General features: G+C 37.3%; 1 protein-coding gene across 8 annotated transcripts in view; it reads left to right on the top strand.

Annotated features, from left to right (window-relative positions):
• Positions 1-15,879, top strand: part of Swt1 (SWT1 RNA endoribonuclease homolog) — a 57,486-nt gene that overhangs the window by 28,822 nt on the left and 12,785 nt on the right. For 5 of the 8 annotated variants that reach the window (XR_005492213.2, XR_005492214.2, XM_039090452.2 and 2 more), the window contains 5 exon segments: positions 213-358; positions 2,527-2,690; positions 4,629-4,767; positions 7,146-7,294; positions 10,983-11,167. Coding sequence is in view for 4 of the 8 variants with exons in the window: in XM_039090452.2 (XP_038946380.1) it covers positions 213-358; positions 2,527-2,690; positions 4,629-4,767; positions 7,146-7,294; positions 10,983-11,167 (783 nt within the window). In the remaining 4 variants the exon portion in view is untranslated. 8 annotated transcript variants of the gene reach the window in all.

The raw sequence follows: 15,879 nt of genomic DNA, 5'->3' as shown, positions 1-15,879 counted from the left end.
GCCCATGTATTCGAGATGAGCAGGAAGCACTCTTAACCTGGAGAGTGACTTCTCCAATCCCATATAAACGTTTTTATCAAGTTCATTTCTAGACTTTTTAACCATTCTAATGTTTCTATTGATAATTAGTCATCAATCTTGGCCTGTGTGTTTGTATTGACATATAGTTGATCTTCTAAAATGTTTTTATTTTCTCCTAACCCCATCTTTAGGGATGATAGAAATTTAAGAAGTAAAGGCCTAATAAGTGGTGTAAAATCACTCAGTAAAGAAGAGCTGGATACAGAGATATTAAATTTAACTCTGAACACAGATTTGTGTCATCAGCCTTATATTTCTAAGCAACAGTTGAAAGCAGGTAATATTTTTACCCTGATTAATTGGGTATGTCTTATGCCCTAATATTTTGGTAACATTTGAAACTAATAACAAATTTTCATCTTGTACATTAGAATAATAAGTTTAGAACACTTGCTTATGTATATTAAATGAATACAAGTAAGTAGGGGGAGGGGTTCTGTGAGACTATGTAGCTCTGGCTGTCTGGAACTGGCTCTGTAGACTATACTGGCCAGGAACTCAAAGGAATCTCTCTGCCTGCCTCTGCCTTCTGAGTGTGGGATCAAAGACCTGCACTAGCACCACTAGGCTGGAAATAGTCTCTTCAAGTGGAACTTACTAATGCTTTTGTAAATGAGTTTCATATTCCTAACCCCCAATTAATATAGAAAGAGCAAATATCATAGAACTCTAGTAGTTTTTTTTTTATTTAAACTAAAGAAATATAAGGGCAGTGCTGCTTTCTTACTAGAATAGTCTATTCTGTGACTTGATATTTGATGGACTGTTACATTGCAGGGCACTATTTATAAATGTATTCTAACTTTCCCATCTGTGAGAAGAAGACTTCCCTTCAGTGCTTAGGAGTACCAAAGTTCAATTTCCAGCGCTCACATTTGTCACAACCATGTAGAATTCTAGCTTCAGAGATCTTTCTACCTTTTCTGGCCTCTTCTTTATGGGGAAAGAAATTGTTGAGGTTTTTTGCATTAGATATACTTTTATAGGTAATTGTATAAATATTAATGCTTCCTTCGCTTTTTGGGAATATCTTTGTTATGATATTCAGAATGGTTTTGGGGAGGAATTACATGATATTTTATTTATTTTTTTTAAGAGTAAACTTTTAGTTTGCTTATTATATTATGGTCATCCTAAACCTTAGCTGGTATTTGTAGAGAGAAAAATCACTTAATATTTGAATTTTGCCATAAGAAAATTGCAGTTATTTTTAGATATAAAAGTATAATATTAATGAAATGGTAACAACTGAGTTAATAAAAGCCTATTTTGAAAGAGGATGGCATGAATGTAGATAAGCCAGAAACTTTGGTAATTTTAAAATATTTATTGATAATGGATTGAAATAATGTTCTGTTTTGGGAAAGAACACCGATTTTGGTACAACTGCTAGGTATTTAAAAAACAAACAGAAAACAAGACATTCTTATAATTCTTCTGTTTGAAAATAATAAAATTCATCTCAGCACTGAGAAAGGGAGTGAACACAAAGTCCCTCCCCTAACCAAGAAACTATTTGTGATTGATAACCTGCTGGAAAAGAGAAAATCAGTTTTCTCCAATTGAGTCTCACTGGATCTATCGACTAGAGTCCAGGAGTAGTTGGCTAACACAAAATGGACTCTCTTTCTTTCCTTCTTTTATGGGCTTTTTGTTTGATTGTTTCATTTTGGAATTTTTTTCTTTTTTTTTTAAAGATTTATTTATTTTTTTTTTTTTAATTTTTTTATTTTTTTCTTCGGAGCTGGGGACCGAACCCAGGGCCTTGTACTCACTAGGCAAGCGCTCTACCGCTGAGCTAAATCCCCAACCCATTTATTTTCTTTATTTGTATGAGTACACTGCTGTTGTCTTCAGACACACCAGAAGAAGGTATTGGATCCCATTACAGATGGTTGTGAACCACCACGTGGTTACTGGGAATTGAACTTAGGACCTCTTAAAGAACAGTCAGTCAGTGCTCTTAACCTCTGAATCATCTGTCCAACCCTTATTTTGATTAAAAACAGTACCTTAATGTTAAGAGATGAGCAATATAAAATGAAACCACTTGCTTCACACACACAAGAAGAAAATAATAAGACTGAATTTAGTTAAAATAACATATTTTCCCTTCATATTTCTATTTGAGTAAATAAACATTTTAGGGTGTTTGTTTGTTTTGGTAAATAAAAACTCTAAGTGTGGACTGAGAATGTAGCTTACTGGCAAAGTACTTTCCTAGAACTGGCATCTCCTCCTTCAGTTTGATCCTGGTCTCACACAAACCTGGCATGGCAGTGCATGGTTGTAATTCTAGCGTTGGGAAGTGTGGACCCCAAGGTCCAGGTCATCCTCAGTGATACTGTAACTTTGAAACTTGCATGTACTGCCTGAAATCTTGCCCCCCAAACAAAACCAAAGATAACCTCCTCTTTTAGTAACACTGGAAACTTTGTTTTACAGAAGTACCACCTACAGAAGAGACTTCTAAGGAAGAATCTACAAATTCTGGACTGTCCATTCTACTTGAACGCATTATATGTGACCTTGAAAAATGTCTCGGAACAGCTTTATCTTCAATATTAGAAACAGAAATGAAAATTGCTTTTGGAAATCTTTGGATGGAGGTATCTATTTAGCTGTATTAGATGAGATTTCTTTCTCTTATTGATGATTTGTTATTTTAGAAGGTATTTGTAAATTAAAAAGCTTTACAGTAATCCATATCTCACATTTTCTCTAAATTTTATAACTTAGAAATTTTTAAATTGGCTTTATATATTTTGTGTTTGTGTATGCATGTGCATAAGTGTATATGTGTACAAGCATGCGTTTGTCATGGTGCTCCTGTGGAAATCAGGACAAGTTGGCAGAAATTGGTTCCCTTTTTCTATCATGTGGGTCCTCTGGATTAAACCCAGGTTGTCAGGCTTGGTAGCAAATGCCTTGATATGCTGAACCATCTTGCCTGCCTTTTGATAATTATATGAACATTTCTTAAAGGTTAGGACTATACAGTATTTATTTACTTTGAATAGAGCAAAAGTAGATATATTTAGGAAAAAAATGAAGAAAAGGAGGTACTTTATGTGAAGAGTGTGTTTTTTTTTTGAAGAGTGTGTTTTTAAATTAATAGTTATTTTTTCTTTTGAATTAGCTAGTAGTTGTTGTGCATATACTATGAATATTTATACACTGATGTCATAGAATCCCTAAATGTCTCTCACAGGGGCAAGGGATGTAGCTCAGGTGGTAGAATGGCTGCCTAGCATGCATGGAGCTACAGGGTTTATTGCAGTGCCACATAAACCGTGTGTAGTGGCTTATGCTTAGAGTCCTAGGAGTGAAGGTGGAGGAAAGAGGACCCAGAGCTCAGGGTCATCCCTGGTTATGTTGCAGCTTGAGATACAAGAGAGCTTGTTTCCAATAAAATAAAATACGCAGTCAATACTTGTTCAGCTTAATTCAGTCAAAATGTTTGGTAAAATGTCTGTATATTTGACTTATGTCATATAAATATGAGAGTAAAACATTATAAGAAGACATTTTGAATTTTGAATTTCTTTAACTTAATGCCTTTTCTACATTTAAATGAAACACCAAATATAGCAAGCATGATTTTTTTTTCTTAGTTTATTGTTTGTTTCAAATTCATATTTATAGCTAGGAGAAATGTTACAGCCCATTAATTGTAGCTGAGGTATTTATTCCATCTATTCAACAAGATTCTAAACTTGCCAGTGTGATATATCTGCTGCCTAATGATCAAATGCTGATCCAAAAATAATAAAGAATAATAAAAAGGATCTTGGAAGATTGATATAAATTGGACATTTCATATAAATATGAATAATTCAGAAAAAGGCATTGACATCTTCCTGTATTATCTATAAATATCTATATTTATAAGTATATCTGTATCAATTGTCTATAATTATGTCTTTGTAAATGTAGCAAATTATAGTACCATTTGATTATTTTTTTCTATATACATTTCCCTCTGGTAGTAAGAAGTATTTAGGTTATTTTGATTATGAAAAGGACCATATAGAAAAGTAGATTGAAAAGCTAGAGTGGTTACTACATGGTTAATAGCATGTAGTTAATAGCATTGTTGTTCTTGCAAAGGAGCAAGGTTCAGGTCCCAGTGTCCACATGGCCACCCATAACTGTAACCCCAATTCCAGGGAATCTGATGTTTTCTTCTGACCTCTGAGGGGACCAGGGACACACATGGTACACAAACATATATGCAGAAAAACTTACACACATTTTAAAAAGCATTAATTTGAGAAAAGGTAGGTTGAGGTAACTTTCTAGTTTAAAACTATGCTACTTTACTAATTAGAGTTTGCTTTTTTTGTGTACTAAAAGTTAAAAATATTTATAAAATCAGTCTGTAATATAGACTTACAGTTTAAAATTGTGATTAGTACTTCTTAATTTAAAAATAGTCTGATTAGTTATATTTTTGTTAGGAAGAGGAGGTATAGAAGTTCCTGCCTTGGCATGTTTTCATAATAGGTAAATAAATCAGTAGATAATGGTCCTGTAATGTTTTCTAGGTGCTGTATTTGAAACCACCATGGACTCTAATAAATCTATTACAGTGCTTTAAAAAGCATTGGCTGGCTGTATTTGGATTAGTTATGGAAAATAACTTGCTTGTAACTATTGAGAGCCTATATGACAATCTCTCCAAAGGTATGAGTCTTGTCTTTTCTTTCACAATAGTTGGTTAAGGTACTAGTGTGTGGCACATGCTTGTAGTCCTCACACTTGGGAGGTGGAGACAAGAGGATCAGGAGTTCAAGGTATACTTCTATTTATAGTGAGTGCAAGACCAGCCTAAACTACTTTTGGACTCTGTAAAAAACAGACAAACAAACAAAGAAACAACCAAAAATGTGCTGAAAAGATGGCTCAGTAGGTAAAGTACTTGCTATATAAGCATAATGACACTGTTCAGATCCTCAGAGCCCAGAAAAGACTGGGTGTGGCGGTTGCTTTAATCTGTTGCTTGGGAGCTGGAGATCATTAGATTTCAGGGCCAGCTAGTTAAGCTAGAGCTCCAAGTTTGTTGATAAAAATAAAGTAGAGAAAAACAACTGAGGAATACTTCAGGGTGTCAAGTACATGCATGCATAGGCATCTCACAACATACACATGTGCACATGCATGCAGTGTGTGTGCACACACACTCACATGCAAACATTAAAAAGGCTGGGGAGATGTCCAGTCAGTAAAATGCTTGCAAAACAAGAATGAAGAACTTCGTCCAGCACCCATTTGAAAAAGCCAGGTGTGGTAGTTTGTGCCCATGATCTCATGCTGGGGAGGCCAAGACAGAATCCCAGTGCTCTTAACCATTGAGCCATCTCTCCGGCCCAAAATGTTTTTCTAAAAAATATTTTATTATTTTTATGGATATTTTGCCTGGTCATTCTGTACACATGCATGGATGCCAGAAGAGGGCACCAGATCCCCTGGAACTAGAATCAGGAGTTGCTGACCACAATACAAGTGCTGAGAATCAAATTCTCGTCCTTCACAAGTACAAGTACTCTTAACAGCTGAACCATCTCTCCAGCCTTTAAAAATTATTTTAAAATTTTTACTTGACTCTTCAGAATCTCATGAGCAAATTCTTCTATGTGATACCCAGGGATGCTTTATTCATTTTTAACTCACTTTGCAAGGAAAGCCATGTTCAAGTATAAATATAGTAGTTTCTAGAGGTGAGTGTATAGGTCAGTCAGTGAAGTACTTCCACATACTCATAAGGCCCTGAGTTCAATCCCTAGAACTCCTGTAAGAAAGCTAGGTGCAGTAGTGGTATGTATTTGTATACAAGGCTAGGAGAGAGGACCATGGATCTCTGGGGATTGCTGGCTAGCTAGCCTAACCTACTTAGGCAAGCCCCAGGCCAGTGAGGGACCTGATTTAAAAGCACCTGTGAGGGCTGGAGAGCTGGCTCAGCTGTTCAAGGCTAGGCTCACAACCAAATATATAAAAGCACCTGTGAGGAAAAACACCTGAGGTTGGTGTGCGTGCGTGCGTGCGTGCGTGCGTGCGTGCGTGCGTGCGTGCGTGCGTGCGTGCGTGCGTGCCTGTCTGTCTGTCTGTCTGTCTGTCTGTCTGTGCTTGTGAGTGTCTCTCTCTGTGTGTCTGTCTGTGTGAGTGTTTGTGCTTGTGAGTGTCTGTGTGTCTGTCTGTGGAAAAAAAAACCTCCAAAACCATGAATGTTAAAACAGAAGCAAAGCAAACATGAACATATGATGCTTTTGCCTTTGGAAGCAGCCCTATCATTATGTTTTAACGATGGAAAGATATATCTTTTCTTTCATTTGTTTTGTGATAGTAGACATTTACTTTGTTTTGTTTTCAAATGTGTTTTGTTTCACTGTGTAGACAAGTCTGGTCTTGAACTCGTAGTGATTTCCCTGCCTCCGCATCTGGAGTAAAGGAGTTGTAGGCATGTACCACTGCTTTTTAAAATCACTTTCAGACCTTTGAAATGATTGTCACCAGTAACTTGGGAATTAGGGGGAAGTATTTTAGCCTCTTGGGAGAAAGCTGTTATGGTATGTTATCTTACTCTACAAATTTTAGCTTCTTTTGTTTCTTATTGTTGTCCAAAGTCTTTGATTATTAGCTAAACTCTTGTGTACAAAGAAATAACATACCATTTTCAATAAATCTTGTTTTACATGTGATAGAATTTCAAGTTGCTACATGATAGTTGTTGGACCATGGCAGGAGCCACATCTGACGTACATGCTTGCCTCTGACATGTGATTTACTCCTTCATAATAGTCCTCTGAATGTGAGACAATTTCAGCTTTGAAAACTCTGTGCTTGGGCTTTTTGTTTTGTGATTAATCCTTTTTTACTAAAGAATGTCTATGAATAAATGTGTTCAATTATTGCTTTCTATACCAGAGAGACATATTAGTTTTGACATGCATATGTAAATGTCTACTCTGTTTAAATTGTAAAATTAATACTCGATGAATGTTTGAACTGATTGTTGTGTTATATGCCTGTTCTTTCATTTTTTTTCTTAATTTTCCTCTTATCAGCAAATAAAGCAGTGGATTTTACAACAGTGAAATTCTTGCTTCAGGATTCTAAAAGTTTGTTACATGCCTTCAGTACAAGGTCAAATTATGATGGAATTCTTCCCCAGACCTTTGCTCAAGTAAACAAACTACTACAAGTACTCGCAGAGGTGAGATATCCATAGACTGCTGTTTAGAGTAGCTTATCTCCAAACATGAATTTAGTGGTCAAACATAAAGGGATTCTGTCACCTTGACTTACTCTAGTATTCTAAGGCATTGAGTAAATACCAAGTACATTGAAATATAGGCAAGTCTTAGAGGTTATGGAACATACACCTTCTATAGAAGTTGTGTCACAATAGTTGAAGTATTTATTTATTTATTCAATTATTTTTTGAGATAGAATTTGTGTATGTAGTTCACCTAGTCTCAAATGTATGTTTTTTTTTTCTTTTTGGGACTTTGTAGTATAGAGATTATGGATATACCACTATACACTTTAGGTTTTATTTTCTTCTTGTTGAATTTTTTATTATTTCATTTATGGACAAGAGAAGGTTGTACACACAAAAACGAGGGGCTGGAGAGATGGCTTAGCATTTGTTGCTCTTGCAGAAGATGCAGTTTCAGTTCTCAGCATTCACATGGTGGCTTACAACCATCCCTAACTTCAGTTCCAGGGGTTTTGACATCGTCTTCTGACCTCTTCAGGTACCAGACATGTACCTGGTACACATATATGCGTGCAGTCAAAACATTCATACACATAAAATAATTTAAAAGAACAAAAAGTAAGTTTCTTGGATTTTTTTTTCTTGAGACAGGGTTTCATGTAGCCTAGGCTAGCCTCAGATTTGCTATGTAGCCAAGGATAATGTTAAGTTCTTGATCCTCTTACCTTAGCTCCTGAAAACTGGGATTATGACGGAATACTATCATTCCTGTTTCTGAAGTGCTGGTTATCTAACCCAGAGTGTCTGCTAACTGAGACACATACTGAACCCTAACATATATTTTACTGTGAATTGTTTGTATAATTCATTTAGATTGGATACATTTTTTTTAAGATTTATTTTGTATGTATATGAGTACACTGTAGCTGTCTTCAGACACACCAGAAGAGGGCATCGGATCCCATTACAGATGGCTGTGAGCCACCATGTGGTTGCTGGGATTTGAACTCAGGACCCCTGGAAGAGCAGTCAGTGCTCTTAACCCTGAGCCATCTCTCCAGCCCTTGATACATGTCTTAAATATTTATTATGTCTCTAACTTAAACAATACATTTTTCCAAAATAATATATCTTAATAGAACTTGAAAATATTACATGTAATTAGTTTTGACTAATTAGGTATTCTAATTTATTAAGAATATTCATTAAGAATAATTTATTGAGAATATTTGTTTCTGAGAAGCCCAAGCTGAAACAGTTCATTAGCCCCATTTAAGCTATCTAAAAGGGGTGGAAGGAGGGAAAGGGTAAAAAATCATGTCTTGTTAGCTTTCCAGACACCAGAAACATCTGATGAACCGCTACATTAGAGTAATTCAAAGCCATTTTGTTGTTGAGTTTTAGATTTTACTTGTTCAGGACCCTGACCTGTGGGGTTTTTGTTGCTGTTTTGTTTTTTGCCTCTAGTACTTTAAATTCTTTGACTCTTTAAACTACCCCTATTTGTAATAATAACTCTTAATTAAGTAAATAAGTATAATAATAATCCTTAATTTAGAATTCCCATAAGAGTGAGGCAAGTTACTGAAGAACTTAGTTCCTAGCAAATAGTAAGTCCTATGTAAGTGTTTATTTAAAAAAGAAAAAAGGCCCACATGAATGATTGTGCGTACTCTTGATTTGAGTCAGAGCAAAGGAGACATAGGTAAATGCTTAATTTTAAATGTTTGTGGTGGTTAAAACAGCTATCTGGGTTGTGGCTGTAGCTCAGTGGGAGAGCCATGAGTTCCATCCCAGCACTGCCACAAGAGTTAATTTCAGGGAAAAAATATAGGTCCATTGTTTATGTTTATTAAGTTCATAATTTAATATAAACAGGCAAAATGAGAACATCTTCTTTTGCTTTCTGCCCTACAAAATAGAGAATGGTAATAACCTGTGTACTTAGTGTGGGGTCATAACCTCCTTCATATATTGCTGAGAATCATATTTTTCTTAGACATCTTACAATGTTGCGTAAGTTTTTTAATCTTTCTATTTCTTAATTTCCTCCACTTAAAAATTTGAATTGTTTCTGCTTCATAGGGTTTGGCTCTGGGTATTCATGAGGATTTAGTGAGCTAATATAAAACCTTTAAAGATCTGTATACAGTATGTCTGCGTAAATAGTAACTGTTACTATTTATAGTGTTAGGTATTTTGTTTAAAACATTTCAAAACAAAAATAGTAAGACATGAAGTTGAGTTACTGTTGAGTTTTGAACTCATCCTATCCTTTTATAACGTGGAAACTTAACCCTAGGGAAGTAAAGTTTTGTTTTGTGTTGGCCAACTCTTCCTGGGCATTGGGGTCTGCTTTAAAGTATGGTTAATAGAACCAGTGAGACTCCATTGGGGGAAACTGATTTTGCCTTTATATGCAGGTATCAATTGCCAATAGCTTTTTGGTTAGTTATGAGAGCCTCTGTCCACATGATTCCTTAGTGCAGGGACCACATCTGTCATGGACCTGTGCAGGTCTTGTGTGTGCTGCCAATGTCTCTGAATTCATGTCTTGTTGTGTCTGCAGTTTCTTAAGGGTAATCTGTCAACTCTGGTCTTAGAGTTATTCCATCTCCTCTTCGAGGGGAGGGCTTTGATGACGAATCCCATTTAGGGCTGAGTGCTCCAAGGTCTCCACTCTCTGCACATTTGTTCAGTGTGGGTCTCTGTTAGTTCCCATCCAGTGCAAGAAGACCCTTCTCTGATGAGGGCTGAGCAAGGCCCTGAGCTATGGGCACAGCAGTGTGCCCCTGAGCATCACGTTATGCTACTGTTCTTTGAGCAGAACAATAGTACTAGGGTTTCCCTAGGCCCATGACCTGTCTAGTCTCAGGTTCTTGAGCACTTTAATAGGATCAGAAATGGGTTTCGTCTTAGGAATGGACTTTAAATCCAATCAGAAAGTAGCTGGTTATTCCCATAACCTTTGTGTCACAATTGTGCCAGTGATTCTCTTTCTTCTATGCTAGCATGCAGTGTACCTTCCAGTGCCTTGAATCTAGTCCCTGTAGTGAAGGCTCTAGTTAGGCATCAGCACACCTTCTCTATGTTCCGTGGTATAGGTAAATGTCGTCTTTAGCAGTAGCGCCTTACCATTGTTGTAGAGGATAATTAATAGCCTTGGCAATAATTGTGGGGTTCCCATGGGGCTCCTTTGACCAACAGTTGACAAAGTATAACCTGTTCCTAGCATTGGAGATTGTACTTGGTGGCATAAGATGTCTAGTTGGGGTATTGTCTCCTGATTACTTGGTGACTTTGTTTAGAGTCCTTTCATATATGTATGTATTTGAGGAAGCTTCTACAGTAATGGGTTTCCATATGGATTCAAATGGCTTTTAGTATTAGTAGTCCCTCTCCAGATTTCCTTCTTTACCCTTTTCTTCCATCCTCCCTACTTAATCATCCTGTTTTATGTAATTCTCTCCATAACAGTATATTGGACAGTATAGTAAATAAGTGGAGCATATTTGATTTAAATAGAAAAAGAAATATTTTTTCCAAGTCTAATGCTTTTGTAGGAATATTCTGTACATATGAAAGAAAGAAAAGGAATGGCCAGCATGTCTGGAGAACTGGTATCTGTCTCCTCACTTGCTAGTGAAGGATTGCTATGCATTTATGTCATTCTATGTCACAGGTCAAGACAAAACTTAAGCCAAACTCTTCAGAAAGCACAATGAGTAAAAAGCAGGAAGACACTTTGATGAAGCTTCATAACCAAGAAGTCACTGTTTTCTTGGATTCTCATCCTCCCCAGTTCACCAGGCATCAAGAAATCTGGTCTGTCCTGGAGAACGTTTGGACTTCAATATATCAGAACAGGTACTATATTCTCAAGACATTCAACTTTGTCATTATATGTTTGCTTTTTATAGATGGGTTCGGTCCTTACCATTTCCACTGAAGTCAGTGTTTGGGTTATAAGTTTATTGTGCTAGATTGTCATACTAAGGGCCTCTTGTCAAATTGGTACATTAGAAATATTAAGGTTAAATAGGAGTAAACATCAGAATTACCTGGACATTTTTAAAGTTTCTATATCTAAGCACTACTCTTAGAACTTTGGATTCAGTAGGAGAAAGTTAAATCTGAGAGTGCATTAGAAAGTCTCTCCAGGGGATTTGGATATAATCAGGATGAGGACCATTGCTTCCACAGGTCACTTAGATTGATTCAACAGTTTAGGAAGTTGCGAATCTGTAATTAAACTGGAAATAACTTGAGAAAAGCTTCTTGGGTTATAGAAAATTCACATAAGAGTTTTAAAGGTGAATAAATACTGTTGTTTAAAAGGGCAAATACTATTACAGTAGTCTGTAAACATAAAACACTGAATTTAGAATTCTGAAATGAAATATAGAGATAATTCTTGGATAGTTTTTATTTTATATTTATGTTATATCTATGTGGGTGTGGCAGTGTCATAGTGTGGCAGTCAGAGGACAGTTTGTAGAAATGGCTTCTTTCCCTCTACTGTGTGATTTCCAGTGATCAAATTCAGGTTAGCAGCAAGTATCTTTACCTGTTAAGTCATTTCGCTATCTTCCTCTCCTTTTATTTTCCCCAGTGTTTGGGACCAGTCGTAGTTTAGACAGGTGTTCTGACAGTGGGCTACATTTCCTTTGAGTAGTTTTTCAAATAAGGTGCTATTAGAATAGCTTACATAACTTAAAATAGAGAAACACTTACACTTTTCCCCAAGTCCATTATCTTTTTTTTTTATTATATATATTTAAGTACATTGCCGCTGTCTTCAGACACACCAGAAGAAGACGTCAGATCTCATCCCAGATGGTTGTGAGCCACCATGTGGTTGCTGGGATTTGAACTCAGGACCTCTGGAAGAGCAGTCAGTGCTCTTAACCATTGAGCCATCTCTCCAGCACCCAAACCCATTATCTTTATGTAATTAATTACCACATAGTGTGACTGGTTCAAGATCTAGTGTGACTAATTTTTTGGATTAAGATAATAGCCACTACCTAAAGACTATACATGGACTGACCCTGGACTCTGACCCCATAGGTAGCAATGAATATCCTAGTAAGAGCACCAGTGGAAGGGGAAGCCCTGGGTCCTGCTAAGACTGAACCCCCAGTGAACTAGACTATGGGGGGAGGGCGGCAATGGGGGGAGGGTTGGGAGGGGAACACCCATAAGGAAGGGGAGGGGGGAGGGGGATGTTTGCCCGGAAACCGGGAAAGGGAATAACACTTGAAATGTATATAAGAAATACTCAAGTTAATTTAAAAAAAAAAAAAAAAGATAATCTGTTTGTTTTTAAAAGTGCCAGAGCATAGTGGCAGTCTACTGAAATACCTGTTCTCCATTGGTTTTTACAACATTGGCTATTAGGAGCTCATTTTTTATTTATTTACTTGTATATCCAATTATTTAAAAATCTTACACAAGCATATATTTATGTTGCGTATTTTTCTGGGCCTTATTCCCATCTGAGTTCCTTTTTTTCTACCCATTTGTCTTTATTCTTGGGATTTTTTTTTTTAAAGATTTACTTATTTATTATATATAAGTACACTGTAGCTGTCTTCAGACACACCAGAAGAGGGCATCAGATCTCATTATGGATGGTTGTGAGCCACCATGTGGTTGCTGGGATTTGAACTCAGGACCTCTGGAAGAGCAGTCAGTGCTCTTAACCACTGAGTCATCTCTCCAGCCCAGGACTCATTTTTTTAAAACTCCTTTACCATAATTAAACATTTTTCAACAAATTTATGACTTGCTATTTGACTTTCTAACCCATCATACTAAAAAGATAACTGCAGCTGTGTGAACTGAAGATTATATTATGGATTTAATAATTTTTTTATGAATCAGTTTGTTTTTCTAGTCTACATGTTTTCGATGTTTTGACTAATCAGATATTCTTGTTTACAGAAAGCTACCATATATAGGAAGTAAGAAGACTGCTTTAAATACAAAGCCCCATCTAAGACATTTGAAAGCATAGGCATTGAACTATGTAATACTCATGCATTTGTATTGCATGCTGGAGATCTCTGTGCTAGTCTGGATAGTAGACTTTATGTAATAGCATGTCAGTCAGTGACAATGTTGATATTGTCTTAACGGTACATATTTATTTAGTCTAGTTTTTTTTCCACAAGTCTAGTTGTATACCACAATTGCACTGGAACTCATTGAATATAATTCTTTAATATAAAAATGTTCATTTGGAGGTCTGGTTAGTATTCTTACACAAAGCTAGTAGACCATGTTTATGGTTAGTGTTCATCTGGGTGGTGGGCCTTTGGGTGTGCCTTGGAGTACTATCCTAGTTGCTTCACTGAGGTGGAAGGACCTGCCAGCTGAGGGCAGCACTGTGTCCTGGCTGGGCTCTGGATGGCTGAAGTGAAGGGAGCTGAGTGCATTCATTCACGCCTTCCTCTCTGCTTTACAGTGCGTGTAGTGTGACAGTGCGTGTGGTGTGACAGTGCGTGTAGTGTGACAGTGCGTGTGATATGACAGTGCATGTGGTGTGACTAGCCACCTCAAGCTCTACCAGGAACTGTGAGCTAAAGTACTCTTCCCTTCTTACATTGCTTCTGTCAGACTATTTCATTATAGCAATAGGAAAAGAAACAGACAAGTTCTTATGCACAGCTATAAATGCCATCATTTTTGTGGCTTGATAATAATGCAGTTTCGAACTTTTATCCTATCAGGTCAGGTTTTTGTGGTCTGTTTATGAGGAAATTGGATATTGAGTGCTTTGTACTGCTAATTCAGGTCAAAAAAAAAAATCTTTTCCCTGGGCATGGTGACACAGTCTTGTTATCCTCCTGTTCAGAGGGATGAGATAGAATAGTTGTGGCTTGGAGGCCAGCTTGGGCTACAGAAGATCCTGTCTTGAAAACAACAAAGCAAAGCAAGGCTTTCCTGAAATTATCACTCAAGCTTCTCAGCACTATTTAAATACGAATGTTTGCGTTTACAAAATGATTTATAAGTGTAGTTTCTTGTTACCTTCCTCAGTACTATTCTCAGTGACTCAGAATTTCCTTAATACCGCGCACACACAAAACAATAAAGAAACTGCTTTTGGCAGCTGATAATTTTCTATAAACTACCTAACCAGTTGAGTAGTTTATTTCATATCGTTGAAGCTAATGACTCTGATGGTAGATTGCAGCTTTTATACATAACTCTTGATTTGAACCACCTCATTATTCAGTGTGACTTGATAAGGAATTATATAAATAATATTAGTCTATATTTTCACATTATACTTTGTATAAAAGTAAACAAAAATATTTTGCTACTTTTTTTGCGGGTGTGGGGAGTAGGGGAGACATGGTCTTACTGCATAGCTCTGGCTGGCCTGGAAGATCTCGTGTCTCTGCCTTCTGAGTGCTGGGATAAAAAGCATGCGCCACCACCTTGGCTTAGTGTTTTTACTTTTAAAACTATACCACAGTTTCTATGGGACAGTAAAGACAATGACTTTGGGGAAACCATCTAGTCTTTCAGAAACTCAGTTTGATCTTTAAGGTCTACGAACTCTGAAATTCCATGACTTAGATTTTGGACTGTTTTAACACATTTATCCATCCTCCCTTCCTCCCTCCCTCCCTCCCTCCCTCCCTCCCTCCCTTCCTTCCTGCCTTCCTTCCTCCCTTCCTGCCTGCCTGCCTGCCTGCCTCCCTCCCTCCCTCCCTCCCTCCCTGCCTGCCTGCCTGCCTGCCTGCCTGCCTGCCTGCCTTCCTTCCTTCCTTCCTTCCTTCCTTCCTTCCTTCCTTCCTTCCTTCCTTCCTTATTTATTTCTTATTCTCTTCTTTCTTTTTTTCTTTCTTTCTTGAGACAAGTTCTCTCATGCTGTCCTGGAGTTCTCTCTGTAGACCAGACTGACCTCAAACTCAGAGAGATCCTCCTGCCTCTACCTCCAGAGTGCCGTTATCTCAGGTGTGTGCCACAACACTTGGCTTTATGTGTCTTTTCATGTTGCTACGTAAAGGGTGTTGGAGTTGATGTTAATGTTCTGTAGGTCTGCCTTTGCTTCTAGGCATGTGAATAGTTTCCCAGAGGTACCATAATGAATCTCCACAAAACTCCATGTCTTAAAGCAGTAACAATTTGAGAACTGTTATGAATGCCCAAAACTGGAAAAGCAAAAGACTGGAGGGAGTGCTAATTGAGAATCTGCTCTTTGCCTTTCTGTCTTCCAGTGGCCTCACTCCTGCCCAGCAAATGCACCTCTACAGTCAGTCCCACCTTTGTCTTCATGGGGAGGCGTGGCCCAGTCTGATCTAGCCCTCTTTAGCTTTACATTCACGTCTGCCAGAGCCCTCTTTCTGATGAGCTCCATACTGAGTGAGGCCTAAGGCCAGTAGTTCTCAACTTGCCTGTTCCTGCCTCCCAAGTGCTAGGATTAAAGCATGCACCACAGTACCTAGTCTTATTTTTATCCTTATAGGGCATAAACATTTAAAAAATGTCTTAGTATTTTATTGAATAGACATTAAAGGTTTCATTGATTATTGCAGTTATTAATTTACAAGGATAAACTTCCA

This window comes from Rattus norvegicus, chromosome 13, assembly GCF_036323735.1.
Source record: "Rattus norvegicus strain BN/NHsdMcwi chromosome 13, GRCr8, whole genome shotgun sequence".
Taxonomy (NCBI): Eukaryota; Metazoa; Chordata; class Mammalia; order Rodentia; family Muridae; genus Rattus; species Rattus norvegicus.
The sequence above is the reverse complement of the archived record's forward strand: the minus strand, read 5'-3'. Positions and strand labels throughout refer to the sequence as shown.